The sequence below is a fragment of the Brassica rapa genome, chromosome A05, assembly GCF_000309985.2.
Source record: "Brassica rapa cultivar Chiifu-401-42 chromosome A05, CAAS_Brap_v3.01, whole genome shotgun sequence".
Taxonomy (NCBI): Eukaryota; Viridiplantae; Streptophyta; class Magnoliopsida; order Brassicales; family Brassicaceae; genus Brassica; species Brassica rapa.
The window spans coordinates 8305565-8326448 of record NC_024799.2 but is presented as its reverse complement, the minus strand read 5'-3'; the positions used below and the strand labels follow the sequence as shown (position 1 = coordinate 8326448).

The 20884-nt window shown below is 36.4% G+C and overlaps 7 protein-coding genes and 1 non-coding gene across 9 annotated transcripts; 2 read left to right on the top strand and 6 right to left on the bottom strand.

Annotated features, from left to right (window-relative positions):
* Positions 1–219: 219 nt before the first annotated feature.
* Positions 220–1373, bottom strand: LOC103868034 (glutathione S-transferase U1). The gene is given in 4 exon segments (XM_009146125.3): positions 220–716; positions 719–770; positions 865–1028; positions 1031–1373. Coding segments are annotated over 4 exon segments (669 nt in total). The 5' UTR covers positions 1185–1373; the 3' UTR covers positions 220–417.
* A 1485-nt stretch (positions 1374–2858) lies between these two features.
* Positions 2859–3655, bottom strand: LOC103843285 (17.6 kDa class I heat shock protein 2-like). The gene has a single exon (XM_009119989.3). The coding sequence runs from the start codon at positions 3556–3558 to the stop codon at positions 3079–3081; it is 480 nt and encodes a 159-aa protein (XP_009118237.2). The 5' UTR covers positions 3559–3655; the 3' UTR covers positions 2859–3078.
* Positions 3656–9508: 5853 nt separating this feature from the next.
* On the bottom strand, positions 9509–10339 carry LOC103868031 (17.6 kDa class I heat shock protein 2). Its single transcript, XM_009146123.2, has one exon. It carries the CDS (start codon positions 10152–10154, stop codon positions 9684–9686), a length of 471 nt encoding a protein of 156 aa, XP_009144371.1. The 5' UTR covers positions 10155–10339; the 3' UTR covers positions 9509–9683.
* Positions 10340–10669: 330 nt separating this feature from the next.
* On the top strand, positions 10670–13963 carry LOC103868030. Its single transcript, XM_009146121.3, has 3 exons — positions 10670–10931; positions 11196–13383; positions 13457–13963. Exons 2-3 carry the CDS (start codon positions 11263–11265, stop codon positions 13766–13768), a joined length of 2433 nt encoding a protein of 810 aa, XP_009144369.1. The 5' UTR covers positions 10670–10931; positions 11196–11262; the 3' UTR covers positions 13769–13963.
* Positions 13964–14423: 460 nt separating this feature from the next.
* Positions 14424–14496, bottom strand: TRNAV-UAC. Its single transcript has one exon. It is a non-coding gene; the product is annotated as a tRNA-Val (tRNA).
* A 966-nt stretch (positions 14497–15462) lies between these two features.
* Positions 15463–16884, bottom strand: LOC103868029 (mitochondrial import inner membrane translocase subunit TIM10). Of its 2 annotated transcripts, none has more exons than XM_009146119.3 (6): positions 16791–16884; positions 16602–16657; positions 16328–16380; positions 16003–16041; positions 15824–15893; positions 15463–15731 (listed from the first exon to the last, which is right to left on the bottom strand). In XM_009146119.3, the coding sequence occupies exons 1-6, from the start codon at positions 16867–16869 to the stop codon at positions 15681–15683; spliced, it is 348 nt and encodes a 115-aa protein (XP_009144367.1). In that variant the 5' UTR covers positions 16870–16884; the 3' UTR covers positions 15463–15680. The 2 variants fall into 2 exon arrangements, with proteins under 2 accessions (XP_009144367.1, XP_009144368.1); XM_009146120.3 differs by having other exon boundaries at positions 15471–15731; positions 16736–16859.
* Positions 16885–16937: 53 nt separating this feature from the next.
* On the top strand, positions 16938–18025 carry LOC103868028 (DNA-directed RNA polymerases I and III subunit RPAC2). The gene is made up of 3 exons (XM_009146118.3): positions 16938–17181; positions 17456–17532; positions 17635–18025. Exons 1-3 carry the CDS (start codon positions 17081–17083, stop codon positions 17844–17846), a joined length of 390 nt encoding a protein of 129 aa, XP_009144366.1. The 5' UTR covers positions 16938–17080; the 3' UTR covers positions 17847–18025.
* Positions 18026–18495: 470 nt separating this feature from the next.
* Positions 18496–20727, bottom strand: LOC103868027 (tubulin beta-7 chain). The gene is made up of 3 exons (XM_009146117.2): positions 20240–20727; positions 19841–20110; positions 18496–19369 (listed from the first exon to the last, which is right to left on the bottom strand). The coding sequence occupies exons 1-3, from the start codon at positions 20631–20633 to the stop codon at positions 18684–18686; spliced, it is 1350 nt and encodes a 449-aa protein (XP_009144365.1). The 5' UTR covers positions 20634–20727; the 3' UTR covers positions 18496–18683.
* Positions 20728–20884: the final 157 nt, after the last annotated feature.

Genomic DNA, 20884 nt, shown 5'->3' with positions numbered 1-20884 from the left:
AAATGAACATTTACATTTGCTTATATAGTAAACTGTACACTAACCAAGACTAAACCACTAAGTTAAATTAGCTTCTAAACCGCTAAACCGGGTATGTATACTAATAATGGAGGTGACTCCGTAACTTTGAGAGACGGGAAATCTATTTTTATATAATACTGTAAACCAAAGATTACATATTCCTGAATATCTTAAAAATCTCACACCTCTAAGTGGATGGAACTGTCTAGCAATTTCCATTTTATTTCCTACAAATCAAAATACAAACATATAATATATTGTCAACCTTTTAAGATATCATTATCATACAAAAGTGTCTACTGCCAGTACGAGCTACACTCCACTTTTATTTCAAACGTTTACAGAACAAAGCCATGCAAGCATATGTATTGTAAACATTTCAGATGATCTTCTCTTCTAGGCCAATTTGTATCGCTCTGAAACTTTCATCATGTGCTCAATTTGTTTCTCTCTATGAGGTATACATTCCCTCACGCTCTCAATATCTTTCAGATTTTTGATCCATCTGTTTAGCTCTGGAAACTCGTCCTCTGGAATCACATCTATTCTCATACCTTCCCAAAGACGAGCCAAACAAAACGGGATTATACTTCCTGCGACCATGTCCACAAATCCGATTGTCTTGCCACCGAAGAAATCTTTTCCAGTGACTTCCTTCTCAAGAAACGCAAACTTTTCTCGAGCTTCTTCAATACGACCTCTCTCCCCTTCTCTGCTTTTACTAGAGACCTGAATCCTACAGTAAGAATCTGCAAGATCAACAAAAAAAAGAAAAAAGATTTATGAATTAGCTTTGACCCAAAAAAATAATAATTTATAATTAGCATGTTTTGTTGGATATACCTGCTCGTCGATGAATTTTGCCCAGAATCGAGCCATGGCTTTCTCGTAGGGATCTTGAGGTAGAATTGGATTGTTACTCCATGTTTCGTCGATGTACTTGAGGATTAGATGTGACTCGGGTAATATTTTATCGTTGTGTACAAGAACGGGAACCTTCTTGTGAATGGGTTAAGCTCAAGAAGCAAAGGGCTCTTGTTGGGCAAGGCTTCCTCCAAGTATTCGTATGGTATGCCTTTGCGTTTGAGAGCCATCTCGACCCTACGACTGAAAGGGCTTGCCCAACACCCTAGAAGCTTTACTTTTCCCTCATTCTCTGTCATTCTTCGATCCCTCTGGTTATACTCCTGTTTATTTTTCTTTCAGTTTATGTTTGATTCACTTGAGTGACTGATTTACTAATGTTCTCTATATAAATAAATGAAAGATACCTTGAACAACAAACTAGAGGGAAAAGAAAAATATATTTTGGACAACAAACCAGAAAAATAATTATTTTTCCCATTATCTTATAAGTTAAGTACGTCATTGCTAACGTCACTCCTCTTTTTGATAAAATGCTCAGACAATATTAGGGATAAATATCCCACATCGGATAGTGGAAGGAATCCTTAGCAATATATAAGATAGATGGGCCACTCCACTTAGCACCAATTGGTTTTAGGTTGGAAGCCCATCTAGCTTAACATGGTATCAGAGCCCGATCCACGCAGTCTAACCCGATCCACATCGATCTGGCCCAAAGTTGGCCCATCGATCCTTGCCCGAAAATTCCGAGATTGACGCTCAAAGAGCCATCATCTCGAGGGGGCGTATTAGGGATAAATGTTCCACATCGGATATTGGAAGGGATCCTTAGCAATATATAAGATGGATGGGCCACTCCACTTAGCACCAATTGGTTTTAGGTTGGAAGCCCATCTAGCTTAACATGGTATCAGAGCCCGATCCACGCAGTCTAACCCGATCCACATCGATCTGGCCCAAAGTTGGCCCATCGATCCTTGCCCGAACATTCCAAGATTGACTCTCAAAAAGCCATCATCTCGAGTGGGCGTATTAGGGATAAATGTCTCACATCGGATTATTGGAAGGGATCCTTAGCAATATATAAGATGGATGAGCCACTCCGGTGTTGTGTTGATGTTGGTTCATGTTGGTGTGTGTTGTACTCTTCATATTCAATAACACAACGACACAATACAATAAGATAACATTTTCCGCAATAGATTATGGTATGAGAGTAGATTTCGTTTCCAAGTTGTTAACGATCTAACTCATTTTCTGTTTATTTTTTTGGAAAAAGTAACATATATTTTTTCCAGAACTTCATTCAGTACATGTGAAACTATACTTTTCATTCAAGCCTCTTATGAAAAAAAGTTAAGATAAAATCACCATGGTTATCTCTTCCATAGCAATGAAAAAGTAATATATTTTTTCCAGAACTTCGTTCAGTACATATGAAACTATATTTTTTCATGCAAGCCTTTTTTTTTAAGTTTAGATAAAATCACCATAGTTATTCTCCTCCATAGCAACTCTCCGTCTCTCATTGATTAGTTATCTAACCATGTTGTCCCAAAAAAAAGAGTTATCGGTCCTTGTGCTGTCCTCAAACAACAGCACAACAACTAAAATCTGCAAATTGGGCCAAGCCAGCAAAACTCAATTACAGCCAAATTGGAATTTTACTGAGATTGTCCAGTGAACTTATGGAAACACCCAGAAATGGATAGCTACAAACTAGAATCTGTTCGTTAATTACATTTATGCATATCTTGTAGCTAGAATCTTTACTACAGACTGATCTGGTTTGTTACTGTCTTTACATATTCGACAAAAATGTAAGGATCCAGCGTAGTTACTTGGGCAAGTCTAGATGACTCGTGTGTTTGGTTTGTGATGAAATTCATAAATCATTACCGTACGATTTAAAACAAAAATGACATTTGTAAACTGAAGAATTTATTAAACAATTTAAATATGAACTAATGGGAGGCTTTAAGATAATATTTATTCAATACTTTAGTATAGATACATCATCTCTCGTTGACAAAAAAAAAAAATTGTTGACAAAAAAAAAAAGATACATCATCTCTCAGACTGACCACCTTCAACTTTGGACAGGACATGACACACACTCAGTTAAACCAGAAGAGGAAACACACAACACACACAAAAACTGGAACCATGCATGGTCAGAGAATGCTTGAATCAGCCAGATATCTGAACAGATCTGACACTAGCCTTCTCCGCCTCTACCTTAGGCACCGTCACAGTCAGGACTCCGTTCTCCAACGCAGCCTTCACCTGGTCCATCTTCACGTTCTCCGGCAGCCTAAACTTCCTCGTGAACTGTCCGCTCGACCTCTCCACGCGGTGCCACGTGTCGCTCTTGTCCTCCTTCTCCACGTGCCTCTCCCCACTGATCTTCAACACGTTGTTGTCCTCGACCTCGACCTTCACTTCCTCCTTCTTCAGTCCAGGTAAGTCCGCCTTGAACACGTGCGCCTCCGGCGTCTCCCTCCAGTCCACACGCGCGTTCACGATCACAGAGTTTTCTCGGGAAAACGAAGAAGAAGATGAGGGAAAGTCCTTGAATGGGTCCCAAACATCTAGAGAAAACGGATCGAAGAAGCTGCTGCTGCTGCTGCCGCGCCTGTTGTTTCCAAAGAAGCTCGGAATCATCGACATTATTAGTTGAATTTTGTTTTCTTCAAAAGTTGCTGGTTTTTCTTGAATTTGATTCTCACTCTTGAGAAAACAGAGAGGATCGAGGAATCTATTTATAGGAACGAAACGAAATATCTGGAGCTTCTCGAATTGTTCTCCACTCCCACTGATTCTCTCCCAACTTAGAAACATCTAGAAGATCCCAAGACGAAAATATCAGGAGAATCTGGAAAGTTAGTCTCATGGGCTTACTAAAATAAGTCAGTTATGGGCTAGATTAGATAGCCTCTGAAATGGGCCCTCTCTTAGTTTCTCAGATTATGATTTGATGTAACTAGCAGCTCCAATCCAACGGTGTTTGCAGACTTGATTGAAATTTGATTACACTTGTTACATCCAAACAATCAACCTCATTATTTGGTGTTTCTTTGTATATCATATGGCAAGGCAAAGGGATGGGCAACTACTTTACACTAATCTATGATCTAAGTTAATTCTTGGACTGAAAAACATTACAACATTGTTTTATAGTCACATGTCATCGTGAATGATTCAAAATTTTTAGAAAAATAAGTTGATTCATCTTAACTTATATTATATTTTTTATTAAACTAACTATTAAATTGATAAATAGTATATAAAAGAATATTCTCGCATTTTTCTTAAACAAAGTTACAGAATTGCTTAACATGATTAATGTATATATGATAATTAATTATTATGAATAATAAATATTTGACAACAATTTTTGTATCTTAACTCTTTTTTCTTTAATTTTATATTATTAAAAAATATTAAACAACCACATTAACCATATATTAAAAAAAATCTTATATACTATATTTTAAAATTTTAAAAAGATTATAAATTACTAAAACGTTAAATGTTTCTCACTAAAAATTTGGGATCAACAGTTTAACTTTTTTGGTAATAACAAGATACAAATAATTATAAATTATATGACTATGAAGTCTCATTTACTAGCATTCATATTATCTATTAATATAGTTTAAAATTAAACTATGCAACATAGAAAAATACTTAAATATGATCATTTCTAAATTTGTATTGAAAAAATATTGGAATCTTACAATTTTAATTTTAAAATTTACATTCAAAAATTGCATTTATTATATGAATATGAATTCTCAATAATAAATATTTATCTTAAAATATACTATATATATGTCCATTTCACTAAAATTTAGTTATATATTACACAAAATAAATAAATAATTATTTTGATTTATTTACAAAAACATTATCGTAAATAAACACATTGTATTATTATGATTTATTTGTTTACTATATACGTAAATAAATACAAAGAAATAATATAAATATATATTATTTTTATATATGAGCGGATTAATTAAGATTGGGAAAAAAAATTGTATGAAGCTCAAACTAGGAAAGATATCCCAACACGTCCAAAATTTTGTAATTGAAAAACTACATAAGCAACATTCAAACTCGAACGGAAATTTTTGGTTACCTTGAAACATCTAAATCACAATTGCTTATTTGAACATATTGATTTCGGCTTTAATATCTAAAAAACAAAATATTCAAAATACTTAAAATTATTCAAAATATTTGAAAATAACTAAAAATAAACCATTTACAGTGAGCCTGTGAAAAATAAATTCAACAGTTTAATTGCTTTAGTGGTGTGTTGAATAATGAGTTGAAATCTATGCGGATTAAACTCTATTGAATAAGTTCAACGGGTTGAATCGATGAAAGAGAGGGTAAAAAAATACACGTGTTGCATTTGTAATATTAGGTATTAATTTAGTTTTTGAAATAATGGAAAAGTAAAGATATGTGCAAGTGCAATAATGTTATTGGCCACTGAAAATTATGACTTTTCTTTTTTCATCCTAGCTATTTGAAGCCAATTTTCTATAATAAATTAACCTTTTAAAAATATTTATCTTATATCAAAATTTATTATTTTTTATTATCTATAAATAGAGATTTGTTTCATTTAATTTGGAGATAAACTAAAAAATATAATTTTTTATCATTTTACCCTTAAACTCTTGATTATATCCTTAGCTATTTTTTTTACCGAAAGAAATTTGTATAAGTTATGTGTGGTTTATTAGTTGTGTTGTGTGTTTATTATTGCGTTGTAATGCATTTTAAATTGATGTAAAACTTTTTTAATAATTTAAAACTTAAAAACAAAATATTTAATTACTATTTATAATTACTATTTTTGTTATTTATAAAAATCTAATTTAAATTAAAAAAAAATATAAGTGTTTTATTTTTAAAGATTTCTCTTTGATTAAACTAATTGAGAACTTTTATTAATATAAAAAGATAAGATTGAGTGTTGAATTTTATTAAACAAAACTATTGTAAAATATAAAAATTGAGTGGATGTTGAATTGTTAGGTGGAAGAAAGAGAAGATGATGTAAAGTGTAAAAAGTAAAAATTAGGGTGTTGAATCTTTTATACCAATGTACATAGTCTTACAAGTTCTCACAGGTTTATCGAAGTTCATAATTTAAGTGAGTCTTCTAACTTCCACTCTCTTTTCCTGAGTCGCATATTGCAACATTTTAATGGACACTAGATTTTGACTCGCTCTTCAAAGGGCGGGTATATTTTTTGTTTTAATTTTTTTTTTGAATAATTTTATACTTATATTTTTATGTAATCATATTTGTGATTTATCTATTCTATTAAATTGACGTCAAAAAAAAAAATCTATTCTATTAAATTAGAAACATGACCTATTGATATATGTTTAGTCCAACTATTATTTTTACTTGATCTACTTAAATTTTCTTTTGATTTAATTTTTTTGAGAAATTTAATTTTTATATATGTGTTTTTCTTGTAATCATATATTATAAGTGTTTTTTAAAAGAAAAAGTGAAACTACTATAAGTGTTACTATAAGTGTTTTATTTTGTATTTCTTAACAAATATAAAGTATCTATAATATAATAACTACATTTTATACTTCTTAACCAATATTATGAGGAATAATTAATATATCATTATAGAAATATATGTCAATAATGTAACTGTGTACATAATTATATAAAATAACATGTTATATTAATTAAATAAAAGGTTAAAATTCTAAAAAGAAACAGATTGAGATTATTTAATAACACAAAAAGATAAAAATTGGGTGAAATACTGTCGAAAAGAGTAAACTTAATTTTGGAATAAACCCAAAAGAAATGACAAAAAAGAAGGTATAAACCCAAAAGGAAGGAATAATTTTTTTTTTTGAACTAAAAATGCCATTTCTGAATTAGTTTAAAAGAGTTTTTATATCTTAGGTACAAAAATATAATAAAAAGGGCCAAAATTTGGAAACATACTATTAAGAGGAAAACTTTTGCTGCAGCAATAAGGATGATCACCGATAATTGTTGCTATATTTTCGTTTGAATAATTGTTACATAATATATAATTGTTGGCTAATATAATATTGAAAAGAGGTGGCCACCGATAATTTTGGTGAGGAGGTTACAAAAAATATGTATTGACCAATAGAAGGTAGTTACCGAGATAGAGTTTGTTTAATTTTCATGCAGTTATAAAATATTTGTTTTTTTTTTAAGTAGATCATGTGAAAAATAACAGTTGGACTAAACATATATCAATAGGTCATGTTCCTAATTTAATAGAATAGATCACATTTAATAAATATTTTAATCAAATAACCTATTTATAACCTTTTAAATTAAATGAATTGATATGAATATTTCTTTCTATTATAAATCCAATTAAACCCCATTAAACCCTATTTTTAGCATCACTTGCTTTGTTGATTTGAATAAATTAATATTAAACACATAATTTCTCTTCACTGATTACTAAAAATTATATTAAATTAAATTAATATTATACACAAACATGATTACAAAAAACACAAATATAATTTTTTAAAAGATTAAATCAAAAATATACCCTCCCTTGTTAAAAATCAACTTAAAACCCGTTAAAAACCATTTTAACATCATGTGCTTTGTTAATTGATAAACTTAATGTTTGTGTAAATCATTTAGAATTTAAAATAATTAATATATGGTTGAATAAATCCTAATTTCTTGGGCTGAGATGTAAGTTATGTGGTTGTAGTGTGATAATGATTTTTTTATGAAATGTATCAAAGTTGATTAAGTCCAAGATTATAACTAACAGCAAAATTTTTTTTTTTTGAACTAAAAATGCCATTTCTGAATTAGTTTAAAAGAGTTTTTATATCTTAGGTACAAAAATATAATAAAAAGGGCCAAAATTTGGAAACATACTATTAAGAGGAAAACTTTTGCTGCAGCAATAAGGATGATCACCGATAATTGTTGCTATATTTTCGTTTGAATAATTGTTACATAATATATAATTGTTGGCTAATATAATATTGAAAAGAGGTGGCCACCGATAATTTTGGTGAGGAGGTTACAAAAAATATGTATTGACCAATAGAAGGTAGTTACCGAGATAGAGTTTGTTTAATTTTCATGCAGTTATAAAATATTTGTTTTTTTAAGTAGATCATGTGAAAAATAATAGTTGGACTAAACATATATCAATAGGTCATGTTCCTAATTTAATAGAATAGATCACATTTAATAAATATTTTAATCAAATAACCTATTTATAACCTTTTAAATTAAATGAATTGATATGAATATTTCTTTCTATTATAAATCCAATTAAACCCTATTTTTAGCATCACTTGCTTTGTTGATTTGAATAAATTAATATTAAACACATAATTTCTCTTCACTGATTACTAAAAAATTATATTAAATTAAATTAATATTATACACAAACATGATTACAAAAAACACAAATATAATTTTTTAAAAGATTAAATCAAAAATATACCCTCCCTTGTTAAAAATCAACTTAAAACCCGTTAAAAACCATTTTAACATCATGTGCTTTGTTAATTGATAAACTTAATGTTTGTGTAAATCATTTAGAATTTAAAATAATTAATATATGGTTGAATAAATCCTAATTTCTTGGGCTGAGATGTAAGTTATGTGGTTGTAGTGTGATAATGATTTTTTTATGAAATGTATCAAAGTTGATTAAGTCCAAGATTATACTGTAATAGTTTGTGAAAATAGTATTACTTTAAAAGTAATATTAGGGGTGACCATAAAAAGTGAAACTACTATAAGTAATTTATTTTGTATTTCTTAACAAATATTAAGTGACTACAATAATAATCACATTTTATACTTCTTGGCAATACTATTAGGAGTAATTAACATATCTTTTTAGAAGATATGTCAATAATGTAAATGTATACATAAATCTATTTTATAAAGTAACGTGTTATATTAGTCAAATAAAAAGTTGAATTTCTCTCAAAACATGGTTGAAATTACTCAATACCATAAATAATTAATTTGGGTGAAATACTGACAAAAAGCCAATGTAACCGATTACATGCTAATATCATAGTGACGTTCGTGTATATAGTGTAATAGATTTTAATTATAATTTTACTATAATAAAGTAACATAGATTACCAATCACAATTTGGTATAAACCCAAAAGGAAAGAATTGTTATTATATATAATTGTCGGAAGTGGTGCCGAAAATATTGGAGTGGAGGTTATAAAATAGGCATCGATTAATAAAAGATAATTATAGTTGTACAGTTTGTTTAATTTGGTTTATATTTGTTAGACTAAACATATATCAATAGGACATGTTCCTGTTTTAATAGTATTGATGCTCTCAAATATGATTCATGCCACTTGTGCAATCCCTTAAGAAGTGGGACATTTTGGCGTGTTTCGAATCAACTGGAGTGTTTTTCGAATCAGCCTTAAACGGTTCATCATTTTGGCATTTTCTAACAAACCGTTAAAACGCCAATGGAAAGTACTTTGGTTTAATCCCCCTCAGCTTCACTACCCACTCTCAGAAATATAGCCCACAGTAACATAATAAGGTGTTGAGTCCACGCACATTAACTTAATACTAATAAAGTTTATTCAACATCACGGAAGGACACACACCATTTCACAACCATTACATTGAAACTCTAAACAGACACTCACAAACACCAGAACTGGGATAGACAAGAACCCAAAGCACACGAGGATACATACTCAAGTTCGAACCAGAGCCCTGGGATGCTTGAATCAGCCAGAGATCTGGATAGATTTGACATCAGGTTTTTTCATCTCCGCCTTTGGCACAGTCACAGTCAGAACCCCGTTCTCCATCGCAGCCTTCACCTGATCCATCTTCACATTCTCCGGCAGCCTAAACTTCCTCGTGAACTGCCCGCTCGACCTCTCCACACGGTGCCACGTGTCGTTCTTATCCTCCTTCTCCACGTGCCTCTCCCCACTGATCTTCAACACGCTGTCATCCTCGATCTCCACCTTCACTTCCTCTTTCTTCATCCCAGGCAAATCCGCCTTGAACACGTGCGCCTCAGGAGTCTCCCTCCAGTCCACACGCGCGTTCACAATCGCAGAGTTCTCCCGTGAGAACGAAGAAGATGATGGAAAGTCCTTGAACGGGTCCCAAACATCAAGAGAAAAAGGATCGACGAAGCTGCTGCCGCCACGCCTGTTGTTGCCGAAGAAGCTCGGAATCATCGACATTTTTCGAATGTTATTACAAGAAGTACACTTCTAGATTCGATTGTTTTGTTTGTCTTTCTGAAATTTTAAATTTCGACTTCTGAGTGAACACGGAGCATCGAAGAATGTATTTATAGGAAGAAATCGAAATCTCTAGACTTTAACACGAAAACGAAACATCTGGAGTATACAATGCAAAAGATATGTGAATCCAGAAACTTCGAGGAGGTCCGAGGAGGATATAATCAAGTTTCTTTTTGTTAATGGGCCGTAATGGGCTTTTTAGTGGGCTAATGGAAGTTGTCGGTTATGAAAGTAGGAGATATTCTCCGGTCTAAAAGAAGGAGCTCGAAATCCAACGGTGGGTAGAGAGTAAGAGATCCACTAAGGGTGGGGTCAAAGCCTGACGAAACTCCCGCGTCAACAAAGGAATCTCCATCGTACGATTCTTTTTGTTTTTTACTAAATCCGTCGGCCACCAAAAAAAGATGTCTCTCTCTCTCTCTCTCTTTTTCTTACTTTTCCAAAAATAAAATAGTAATAAAACTTTTTCTACTCTCTACTTGTCCCCTCTCTCTCTCTCTATCTCTATCTACAACAACAAAGAAGCTCTCTCTCTTTCTCTCTCTCTACGCTTTAAGCAGGTTCGTAGCTGATAGGGTGAGTCAGCATCGTCGGCGCGATTCCCGCTTCCGGATTTTACGGGTGATTAGGGATCCGTTTCCCCCCCTCGTAATTGCTGTGCTCATCTGATTAGTCCGATGGCTACTTCCCCTCGGTTACACTGATTCTGACGAGGTACGGATTCGATTTTGCAGTGAATGCTATTCCTCTGTCCCCGACACTCCCAAGTATTCGTTTTTTTGTTTCAGAAGAAATGTTTGTGTTAAATCTCCTCTTATGAGTTTAGTGTGAAAATGGGTTCTTCGATCTTGTAGTCTTATTTTCAGTGGTAAAGTTTGAAGCTTTAACAATAAAATGTGGTTGTGATGTAGGTTTGCCTTTTCCCTCAGCTTTTAATCTTGTACTCAGATCTCATGTCCATGACATTGTTCCTTGCAGACAGATTTATTCAGTAGCATTGGAGACTTTAAGGAATGATCTGAGTGACAACGTTATACAAAAACAGATGGAGTGTCGCTTCGAGCTGAAGAAAGGTTCAAGTGATAGTAGACCACCACCACCTGCTGACAAGAAGGTTTTGACTAAGGAAACTCAAAAATCATATCTACCGGCTAAGTTCAGAGACGACAAGCGCGGCTTATCTTACTCCGACTTCCACCGCGAGATCACCAAAAAAGTCGAAGACGTCTGTCCCAAACGCTTGGAGAATCGCCTCAAGTCACGGATCGGTAGAACCGCATCTGGTGAAAGGGACCTCGTCAAGTACAAGTCCTATGTGCCCAGTTACATCAAGAAATGTGAAGCGAGAGACGTTAAAGCTGGTGCTAAACAGATTGATAACAAGCATGCAAGGTCTTCGTTGTCCAACACAAGCACGTCTTCATCGCTCCGGACTGATGAGTCATCATCATCTACTGATTCTGGCAAAGGTCTCGTTGATTCTCCTTTCCGCAGAAGGGTTAATCACCCTCCGCTTCAGTATTATCTCATGTCATCTAAGCCAGGAGATTGTTCTCTAGATAATGGTGATACTTCCCAAAACCTTTGCTCTTTGCCAGATGCCACTAAGAGAGATGCTGTGCAGGTTCATCAAAGCCCTCGTGGAACTGCATTCCTCCAGAACGAGAAGAAAGATTCTTCTGATGTTAAGATCGTTCCCAAAACCAGGACTTTCTTGACTCCATCAAAGCCTGAGAGTCCTTCATCCACGAGGCTCATATCAAGGAGTCTTCTAGCAGATGATTTCAACAAGAAAGGAGAGAAGCTGGATGAGAGAATCCGAAACCCTCGTGTTCACGACATGTTTAGTAAAGAAAAGCCTGCTGCGGCTGTGTTTGTACCAGGGATCGTTTCTCAGAAACAGATACTCGGTTTGTCCAAGTTCTACGATTCAAAAGTGTTGTTAGCTGAGCGAGTGGCCGAGGCTAATAGAAAGGGGTTGTTCCCAGAGAGGTTAGCGTATGAACAGCGTGCTGTTTTGGACGGTCACTTCCGACGTGAAGCTGCTGATGGAGGTAAGCCCTTCTTAAAGCGTCTCAACTTCTTGAGCGCAGAGAAAAACAGATCAAGCTCAGCTCCGCGATCGAGAAAGTCCGAATCTAGTCCCTCCAGGAGCAGGACTTTAGACAGAAGGTCAACAGAGACGCTCCCTAAGCTATCAGATCAGAAACCAGTTAAAGTTGTGGCAGAAAGAGCAAGGAGCATTTCACCGTTTCGCCGTCTCAGCTTCAGCATTGGGAAGTCAAGCAAACACTCCAACCCGGAAGACGCTCAGACTCTTACTCCATCACGAGCTGGTTTAGAACATCGTTCCACCTCTTCTCTCAGCGAAACGTCGTCCATAGATAGTACCAGTGCAGCAAACAGAGGCAGGTCTAGTCCCTTGAGAAGGCTACTCGACCCGCTGATAAGACCAAAATCAAGCCATGCGTGTAGATCTCCTGAGCCATCATCGCTAAAGGGCTCACCGTCGTCGAGTCACCAGAAGCATATTCTTTCTGACAATCATCAACCATCCTCTTCAACAGTTCAGGCTCTCTTTCGTGTGACTTCTAAGAACGATCAACCGCTCTTCACTTTCGCGGTTGACAAGGAACAGAGCATCACAGCAGCCACAATAAGAAAACAGATGGTTCCAGAAAAGGAAGAATGTGGGCACAAGTACACGTTTTTCACCGTTCAGGAAGTGCAGAAGAAAACTGGAAAATGGATGAACCACACAAGGAAGGTACAAGGCCAAGAGTACACATCCAACATCGTCGCTCAGATGAGAGTCTCGGTGGGCTCTGTCGATGACCTTTTAACAAGAGAATATGCACTCTTCGCGTCAGAGTCGCAGCAGCGAGCTAACGAGCTAGCTGCCATGGTGATCAAGATCCCAAAACTTGCTGAGGCGAGCGCAACCACACTTGGAGATTACTTTGCAGAGGTTGGCACAACAGTGGTGCTTCCGAGTGGTGTTCACAGCCTCCCACACAAAGGAGGGCCTTCCTCGCTGATACAGAGATGGAAGTCTGGTGGGTCATGCGACTGTGGAGGTTGGGACATGGGCTGCAACCTTAGAATCCTCACCAATCAGTCTAACCTCTCTGCCTCCACTTCAGATGCCTTCAAGCTTTTCTCTCAGGTTCATAAAAAAAAAACATCACAAAAACTGTGAATACTTTGTGATGAAAACTCATTAATGTTTGATTTGGCAGGGAGGATTACAGGATAATAGCAACCAACCATTCTTGAGTTTTACTCCATACAGAGAAGGTGTTTACGCTGTTGAGTACAATACATCACTCTCACTCTTGCAAGCATTCTCCATATGTATAGCTGTCAACGAAGGACGGAACTCGTTGAAGACAGTGGAACCAAACACTTGGCGTGTAGACAACAAGGCTTGTGGAGAGGTGTCGTCCATGATTCAGAACGAGAGGTTGAAGTCATGTTCAGGTCCTGTTGAAGGTGAGGCTCCGGCAAAGTATGTCTCAAACCCACCGGTGTCTCCTGTGGGGAGGGTTTAACCAGTCGCTTTCTCTAAATAATCGGCTATTATATATAAATATGTTTAGTCTATGATGGGGTTCGTATTTTCTATGTAATTACGGTGTGGGAGTAGATTACGTTATATAGAACATTTTGTGAAACTTGTTTGAATTGAATGAACATCTACCCATTATTAATATTTAAGCAAATAAAACCACTTGTTAGTTTTTATTCTTCTACTTGTCGATCAAAAAGAGTTCTCAAAAAGCTACCATCGCCAGACTAGGAGAGGAGGATGACGTCAATGTCCGGCCAGCCACAAGAGGAATCCTATAATGAAGACAACAATGGTTTAACAGAAGAGCAAGAAGAATATTGGCCCATTGACTATCCTTGTATTAATCTCCATAAAACTTAGATATTATTCATACCAGTTGTTAATCTCCATTACATGATGGTTCTATGTAATATATGCATATGCCTTTTGTTTCTTTCATTCCATCAACCTACTTGTTAGTTTTTGGTTTTTGCATTCCAAGGTTCTAAAGAATTGACGAGTGCTAGTTGATGATGTCATCAGGTGTGTCTGAATGGAAAATGAACAAGTATGGTCGATCAGTGCACAGAGTGTGTCTGAACTGAAAATCTCTTCTCCAAAGAGCAAAAAAAGTACGAATTTTGAGTATAAAAACATGGTGCTGCCCAGGATCGAACTGGAGACCTTTTGCGTGTAAGGCAAACGTGATAACCACTACACCACAGCACCTGTTGAAAACTATAAATAATTTAATATATATAATTGAAAAACTAAAACGGTTACAGAATTGCCATTCCTCACCAAATCGCTTTGGCTCATCATCATGCGTGGATTGCACAAAAAGCAGCTGCGTTTGATCGTCCTGTAAAAGAGATTAATGTTCATATTCAATATTAGTCATCATGCCCCGTTATGTTGATCGCGACGCTCCTATGGTTTTTATTTATTTGTGGTTTCTGTTGTTTCTTTATCCGTTTATCTCACTCGAAAGTTTGGTACATAATGGGTACATGTACCATAGGCGTTTGGGCAAAATAAAGCTTTTGTTAGTGAAACTATTTCGTCAATTATATATTTTAAGCAAAAAAAAAAAAAAAAAAACTGTTTTCGTCAATTTTGCCTCATTTGTGTTTTTTTCTCTTCACTCTATATCTATCACCAATTCTCTGTGTACCGTTTTTCTATGGCTCTTTCTTACAAGGGGTTTTTGACTTTTTGTTGATCGTAGTGGACTTTTCATCCCTTTGTTTCCACAATAAAAATTTTCTTTTTGTTTTCCATAGTTCCTGCCTCGAACTGAAATGGTTGTCTTGTTACTTTTCCTCAGATCATTACAAAGATATCATGTAGCGACTCTACTCAGATTTGCCAAGACCATTTCTTAGTTTAGTCTCTGCTATTCACCCAAAAAGAGTATTTTAAACACCATTATAGGTTTTGGTCAATCTTGTGGTACACTGAAGAAATTGTGAATGTATCTCTGAATTGCAGATATGGCAGAGCGTTCAAGTGGACCTTGTCAGACGCCATTACTTCCACTGAGAACAATGTAGCAGATGAGCATATTTCATTTCTCCAACCATGTAATCTTGAATCCAAGCATAAGTTTTTTAAACTGAACAGAAAGTTTCCAGCTTTCTTTGTCATAGTGCAATAGCATAGAGCGCTTCTCTTTCATGTAAATTATACAAATCATAAATATATTTTGTTTTTATAATTCTTTATCTGGTTATTTCATTTCATCTCTTATAAATAAAGTCTCAGAGAATTGCATAATTTGTCCAAATAAGCGCCAAAAATATAATGCAGGACAACATAAACAATAAGATTGCCTTAAAACTTTAGAAAGAAAGAAGAGAGTTTTTGTCTTTCCGTGAGCTTTTGGTCCTATGACTTTGCCTCTAAACGGGGCTTTACTGTGGAGGCTTGCCAGCACTTAAGAGCTGTCCGACCATTCCATTTACCTGAAAACGGTTATATGATGAAAAGAAAATATCAGAGTATTATATCTGAAGAATACCGATTTTTTTATAATTAACTCAAGAGCCTTGGTTACCTGCCAGTACTTGGAAACACAACGGTCAATGCAACTGTTCTCACCCATGTTTAACTCAGCTTCCTTGTACCTGAGGAATACCCAAAAAAGTAATCTTCAAACCGGTGCAACTGAATAATCTATCAGTTTAAAACAAAATCTGTAAAACACACATAAAACAAGAAAGGAGGAAGCTTTACCTTTTATCCACACATTTAACAAAGCATGTTTGAGCAAGCCTGCATTAAAAAAGAACCAAGGCATTTAATAAGAACCACACATCAAAGGCATTTAACAAGAACCACACATCAAAGGATATATCAAAGTTATACATTGTACACCTAAGTAATCTTTCATCAAGATCAATTCAGACATTGAAATGGGTTTATATATCATCTATTAAAAAAAACTGATACTTCTCTAGATATAACACTAGCTGAACCTAAAAGTTTCAGGCACTGAAGCATCAATCTCTAATCTTATTCAAGACAAGAAAATAAACATAAAGGGTATTTGATTGATCACTTGTTGAAGAGTTCAACTCGATATTCCATCTCCGTTTGTGCCATGCTAAACGCCTGATTCAATCCAAAGAGAAGGTAACATCAGAAACTATAAAATGGGCATATCGTGAATTTTTAATGGTTTTAAGGAACAAAGATCTGAGTTGAAGATACAGAACTGAAAACTATACATTGACACAAAGACAGCTATGTAACTTTAAGCTCAACTGCCTAACTAGATCAAAGATCTGAGCTTTACGAGTTATCAGCAACAACAACAAATAAGGAATCCGAACCTGTTCCTTAGAAATGCCGGCGGGAATTGGACTGGGAGCAGCCATCTTAGCAATACCTGAAAACAAAGTTTAAGATTCGTAAAGATCGAATCTTTATAATCCAATACTTGGATTTGAAGAACAAAGATCCTTACTTTCTCAAAAAAAAAAAAGAAAAAACGAAGATGTTCAGAGAGATTGAATACGGACAAGGCTTCTCGCTTTTGCTTGCTCCTCGACAGCCGAAACCGAACGAACTAGGGTTTAAGACAATACAACGCCACGTCATCAAGTAAAAACGACGCCGTTACTGCGAAAGGGTAAAGAAGTCATTTAAATGCCTAAACACTTCCGAGGTGTCTTCGTGTCGCTTTTAGGGTTTTAGCAAACAAAAGTCTCGCGCAACTTCCTCTCATAGCTCATTAGGAGAAACCTTCTGTTCTCTCTTCTTTGTGTTTCGTGGTGGGTTTTGATTTGAACTCTGTAGCAGAAGCAGAGAGATGGAGCACGGTTCGTTCACGAATGATAGTGATGCTTCCTTTACTCTTGCGGAAGAAGACCACACACTTGCTAACGCCGTTCGTTTCATGTTAAACCAAGAGTTAGTATCCCATCTTCTTTCAACCCTTCTAAAATCTTTTATGTCATACTAAAGTTTTTACCTTTATATAATCTTATATCTAGTTCTTGGCTCTTAATTGTTTTAGCGATTGAATGAATGTTGGTTAGACTTATGTATGTGGTTACTTGCTTACTAATTAAATGAATTGACAAAATCATCTTGTCATTTGGGTTAATACCGTTTTGTACTTGCACTATGTGTAGTCAGTGATTGATTGTGTTATCACTAACCATTACTGCTCACAACTCTGCAGTCCGAGAGTAACATTGGCCGGGTACAGCATCCCACATCCTTCCCTTGAATGTGTCAATGTCCGAGTCCAGACCACAGGTACTACACACCCTTTTCACGTCATTGTTACTATTTTCCTTCTTGATTACTCTGCAAGAGTTACTTGTTTTGTGTCTAACCAATAGAAACTTGATTGTTTAGGCGATCCGGCGAGGGAGGTACTGAAAGATGCTTGTCAAGAGCTCATGCTCATGAACAGACATGTGAGGAGTGTCTTTGACAAGGCGGTTTCAGAGTTTAAGGTTGAACAAGCGCGTTTGGCCGCAGAGGAGGAGGAGAAGAAGAAGGCTGAAGAAGAAGAGATTAAGAAGCAGAGGGATCTACTCGCGTCCATGGATATTGAAAGCGATTGATTTTAGGGGGAAACAAAAACATTTTTATTCTCTATAGCGTTTTTTCTTTGATTTGTATCCTTTACATTTGTCAGACGACTCGTAATTGACTAATATTATTGTCAAAACTCACAAATCACAAGCACAAATTGTAAACTAAGCTTAGATGATTCAATCATGATAATTCTAAGGTTGGACCAGTTGCGTATAAGCAAAAATGTTTTAAATCTTTGAAAATGAGACCAAGTTGATGAGCGCATACGAACCACTCTGGATCCAACCTAGCTAGTTCCAGCCATTAGACAAGTTTCAAAGACGAGGAGGTCCGGAGCAGAAAGAAAACAGGAGACAAGACTTTAACCAAGCTGTGGAAAAGCTTGAAGACAGACATCAGTCATCAACTGGACAAACTCACCCTCTTAAAGGATCACCAACAAGACAAGGACTTGCTTGCACAACTCTATTCAAATAGAAGAGAGGAACAAAACTTTGTACTTGGACGGCCTAACCATATAGGACGGTTCAAGCATGAAAGCTGTACTTAGACGACACAACCAATTGCTCATCTACCAAGTACGTAGACGAGACATATGCATTTTTCAACCCCCTCAATCATTTTTGTGAAAGAATGGCTCTGATCTTGAACCATAGGATTATAGGCAAATAAATAGATTTAAGCAAAATAGTTGTTTGATAAAATCTTGATGATCCTCTTAGCCAGTCTACGCCGATTACATAAACTACTAATGAAAACGATATAGTTACAGAAACTATATAAAAAAGAAACTTAGTTGAAATTTTGAAAAGTAAAACAGCAACAGGAAGTTGAAGTTGAGATTCTTGTGTTATGTCGTCTCTTCAATAGCCTTCTTCTTGCTCGTACTCAGCTTCTTCATCTTCATACTCTCCTTCTTCCTCAGCCGTGGCATCTTGATACTGCTGGTACTCAGAGACAAGATCGTTCATGTTGCTCTCGGCTTCTGTGAACTCCATCTCATCCATGCCCTCCCCTGTGTACCAATGCAAGAAAGCCTTCCTCCTGAACATGGCAGTGAACTGCTCACTGACTCTCCTGAACATCTCTTGGATCGAAGTTGAGTTACCAATGAAAGTCGAAGCCATCTTCAAACCGGTTGGTGGAATGTCACAGACGGTCGACTTGACATTGTTGGGAATCCATTCAACGAAGTAGGATGAGTTCTTGTTCTGGACGTTCAGCATCTGTTCGTCAACTTCCTTGGTGCTCATTTTGCCTCGGAACATGGCTGAGGCGGTGAGGTAGCGACCGTGTCTTGGGTCAGCAGCGCACATCATGTTCTTGGAATCCCACATTTGCTGGGTCAGTTCTGGGACGGTGAGGTTACGGTACTGCTGAGAGCCACGAGAGGTGAGAGGAGCGAATCCCACCATGAAGAAGTGAAGACGAGGGAACGGGATCAGATTCACAGCAAGCTTGCGGAGATCAGAGTTGAGCTGACCAGGGAACCTAAGGCAGCAAGTTACACCAGACATGGTTGCAGAGATCAAATGGTTCAGATCACCAACTGCACAATTCAGCAAACGAAAAGCTTTAGCTGATGAAAACAATTTGACACAGAATGTAAGACCATAGGAGTCCGTGCACTCTGATCATATTAAAGCATTTTTCCATCACAGACAAAATATATACTTTCATGATTGGACATCAAACAAAACAAACAAGAGCAGAACCATAGAGACATCACAGACAAATATATACTTTCAGATCATAACTTCCCACCATAAATGTATACAAATAAGTCCCATCTTAGGTACATGGCAAAGAAAGATTCAAGCAAGATAATATACTTTCATGATTACATCTAACAACAAGAATCATAGAGACATCAGGGAAGACTAGCTAGCCTCATTCTGATCACATCAGCAAAACCCATGTAAAACTCAAATTAGGTAGTAACGAATAGCAAAGCAGCACAAGTAAAACCACTGAGACATGACAACAACATTGATACCGATTATATAAAGAGAATACTCACAGCTTGGAGTGCTAAGCTTGAGGGTACGGAAGCAAATGTCATACAACGCCTCATTATCAAGAACCATACACTCATCAGCGTTCTCAACGAGCTGATGCACAGAGAGTGTCGCGTTGTATGGCTCAACAACAGTGTCAGAGACCTTGGGAGACGGGAACACAGAGAACGTCAGCATCATACGGTCAGGGTACTCCTCCCTGATCTTCGAGATCAACAAAGTCCCCATTCCAGAACCAGTTCCTCCTCCTAACGAATGACACACCTGAAACCCTGCAAAACCCAAACCAAACCAAACCAAAACAATAAACCAACCATAAAATCCCTAAAACTAAACCGTTCTAAACCAATAAACCTAAAGATACGAATCAATAACCGATGAACAGAGTTTTATCATCATACCTTGGAGGCAGTCACAGTTCTCAGCCTCTTTGCGAACGACATCAAGAACCGAGTCGATAAGCTCAGCACCCTCCGTGTAGTGACCTTTCGCCCAGTTATTCCCCGCACCGGACTGGCCGAAAACGAAGTTATCCGGGCGGAAGATCTGACCGTAAGGTCCAGATCTAACGCTGTCCATGGTTCCAGGCTCCAAATCCATGAGAACGGCGCGAGGAACGTACCTCCCACAGCTCGCCTCGTTGTAGTAGACGTTAACCCTCTCGAGCTGGAGATCGGAGTCTCCCTGGTAACGCCCCGTCTGGTCGATTCCGTGCTCGGCGCATACCACTTCCCAGAACTTTGAACCGATCTGGTTCCCGCACTGACCTCCCTGGATGTGAAGAATCTCACGCATCTTCGCAAACCCTAGAACTGGATCTAAAGCGAGGGAGAGGGAGAAGAAGAAGAGAGAGGTGGGGAGAGGATGTTTTAGGTGAGAGAGAGAGAGAGGGAGAGCGAGGTTCCATTTTATAAAGGAAAAGAGGTTTTAACGGCTAATATTTGGTGATTCGAAATGGGATATTAACTAATCGACGGTTAAGATGGTGCCACGTAATTCGAGGTGGTGTAACGGGTGGAAATTCAAAAATAAATGGCTCGTTAAAA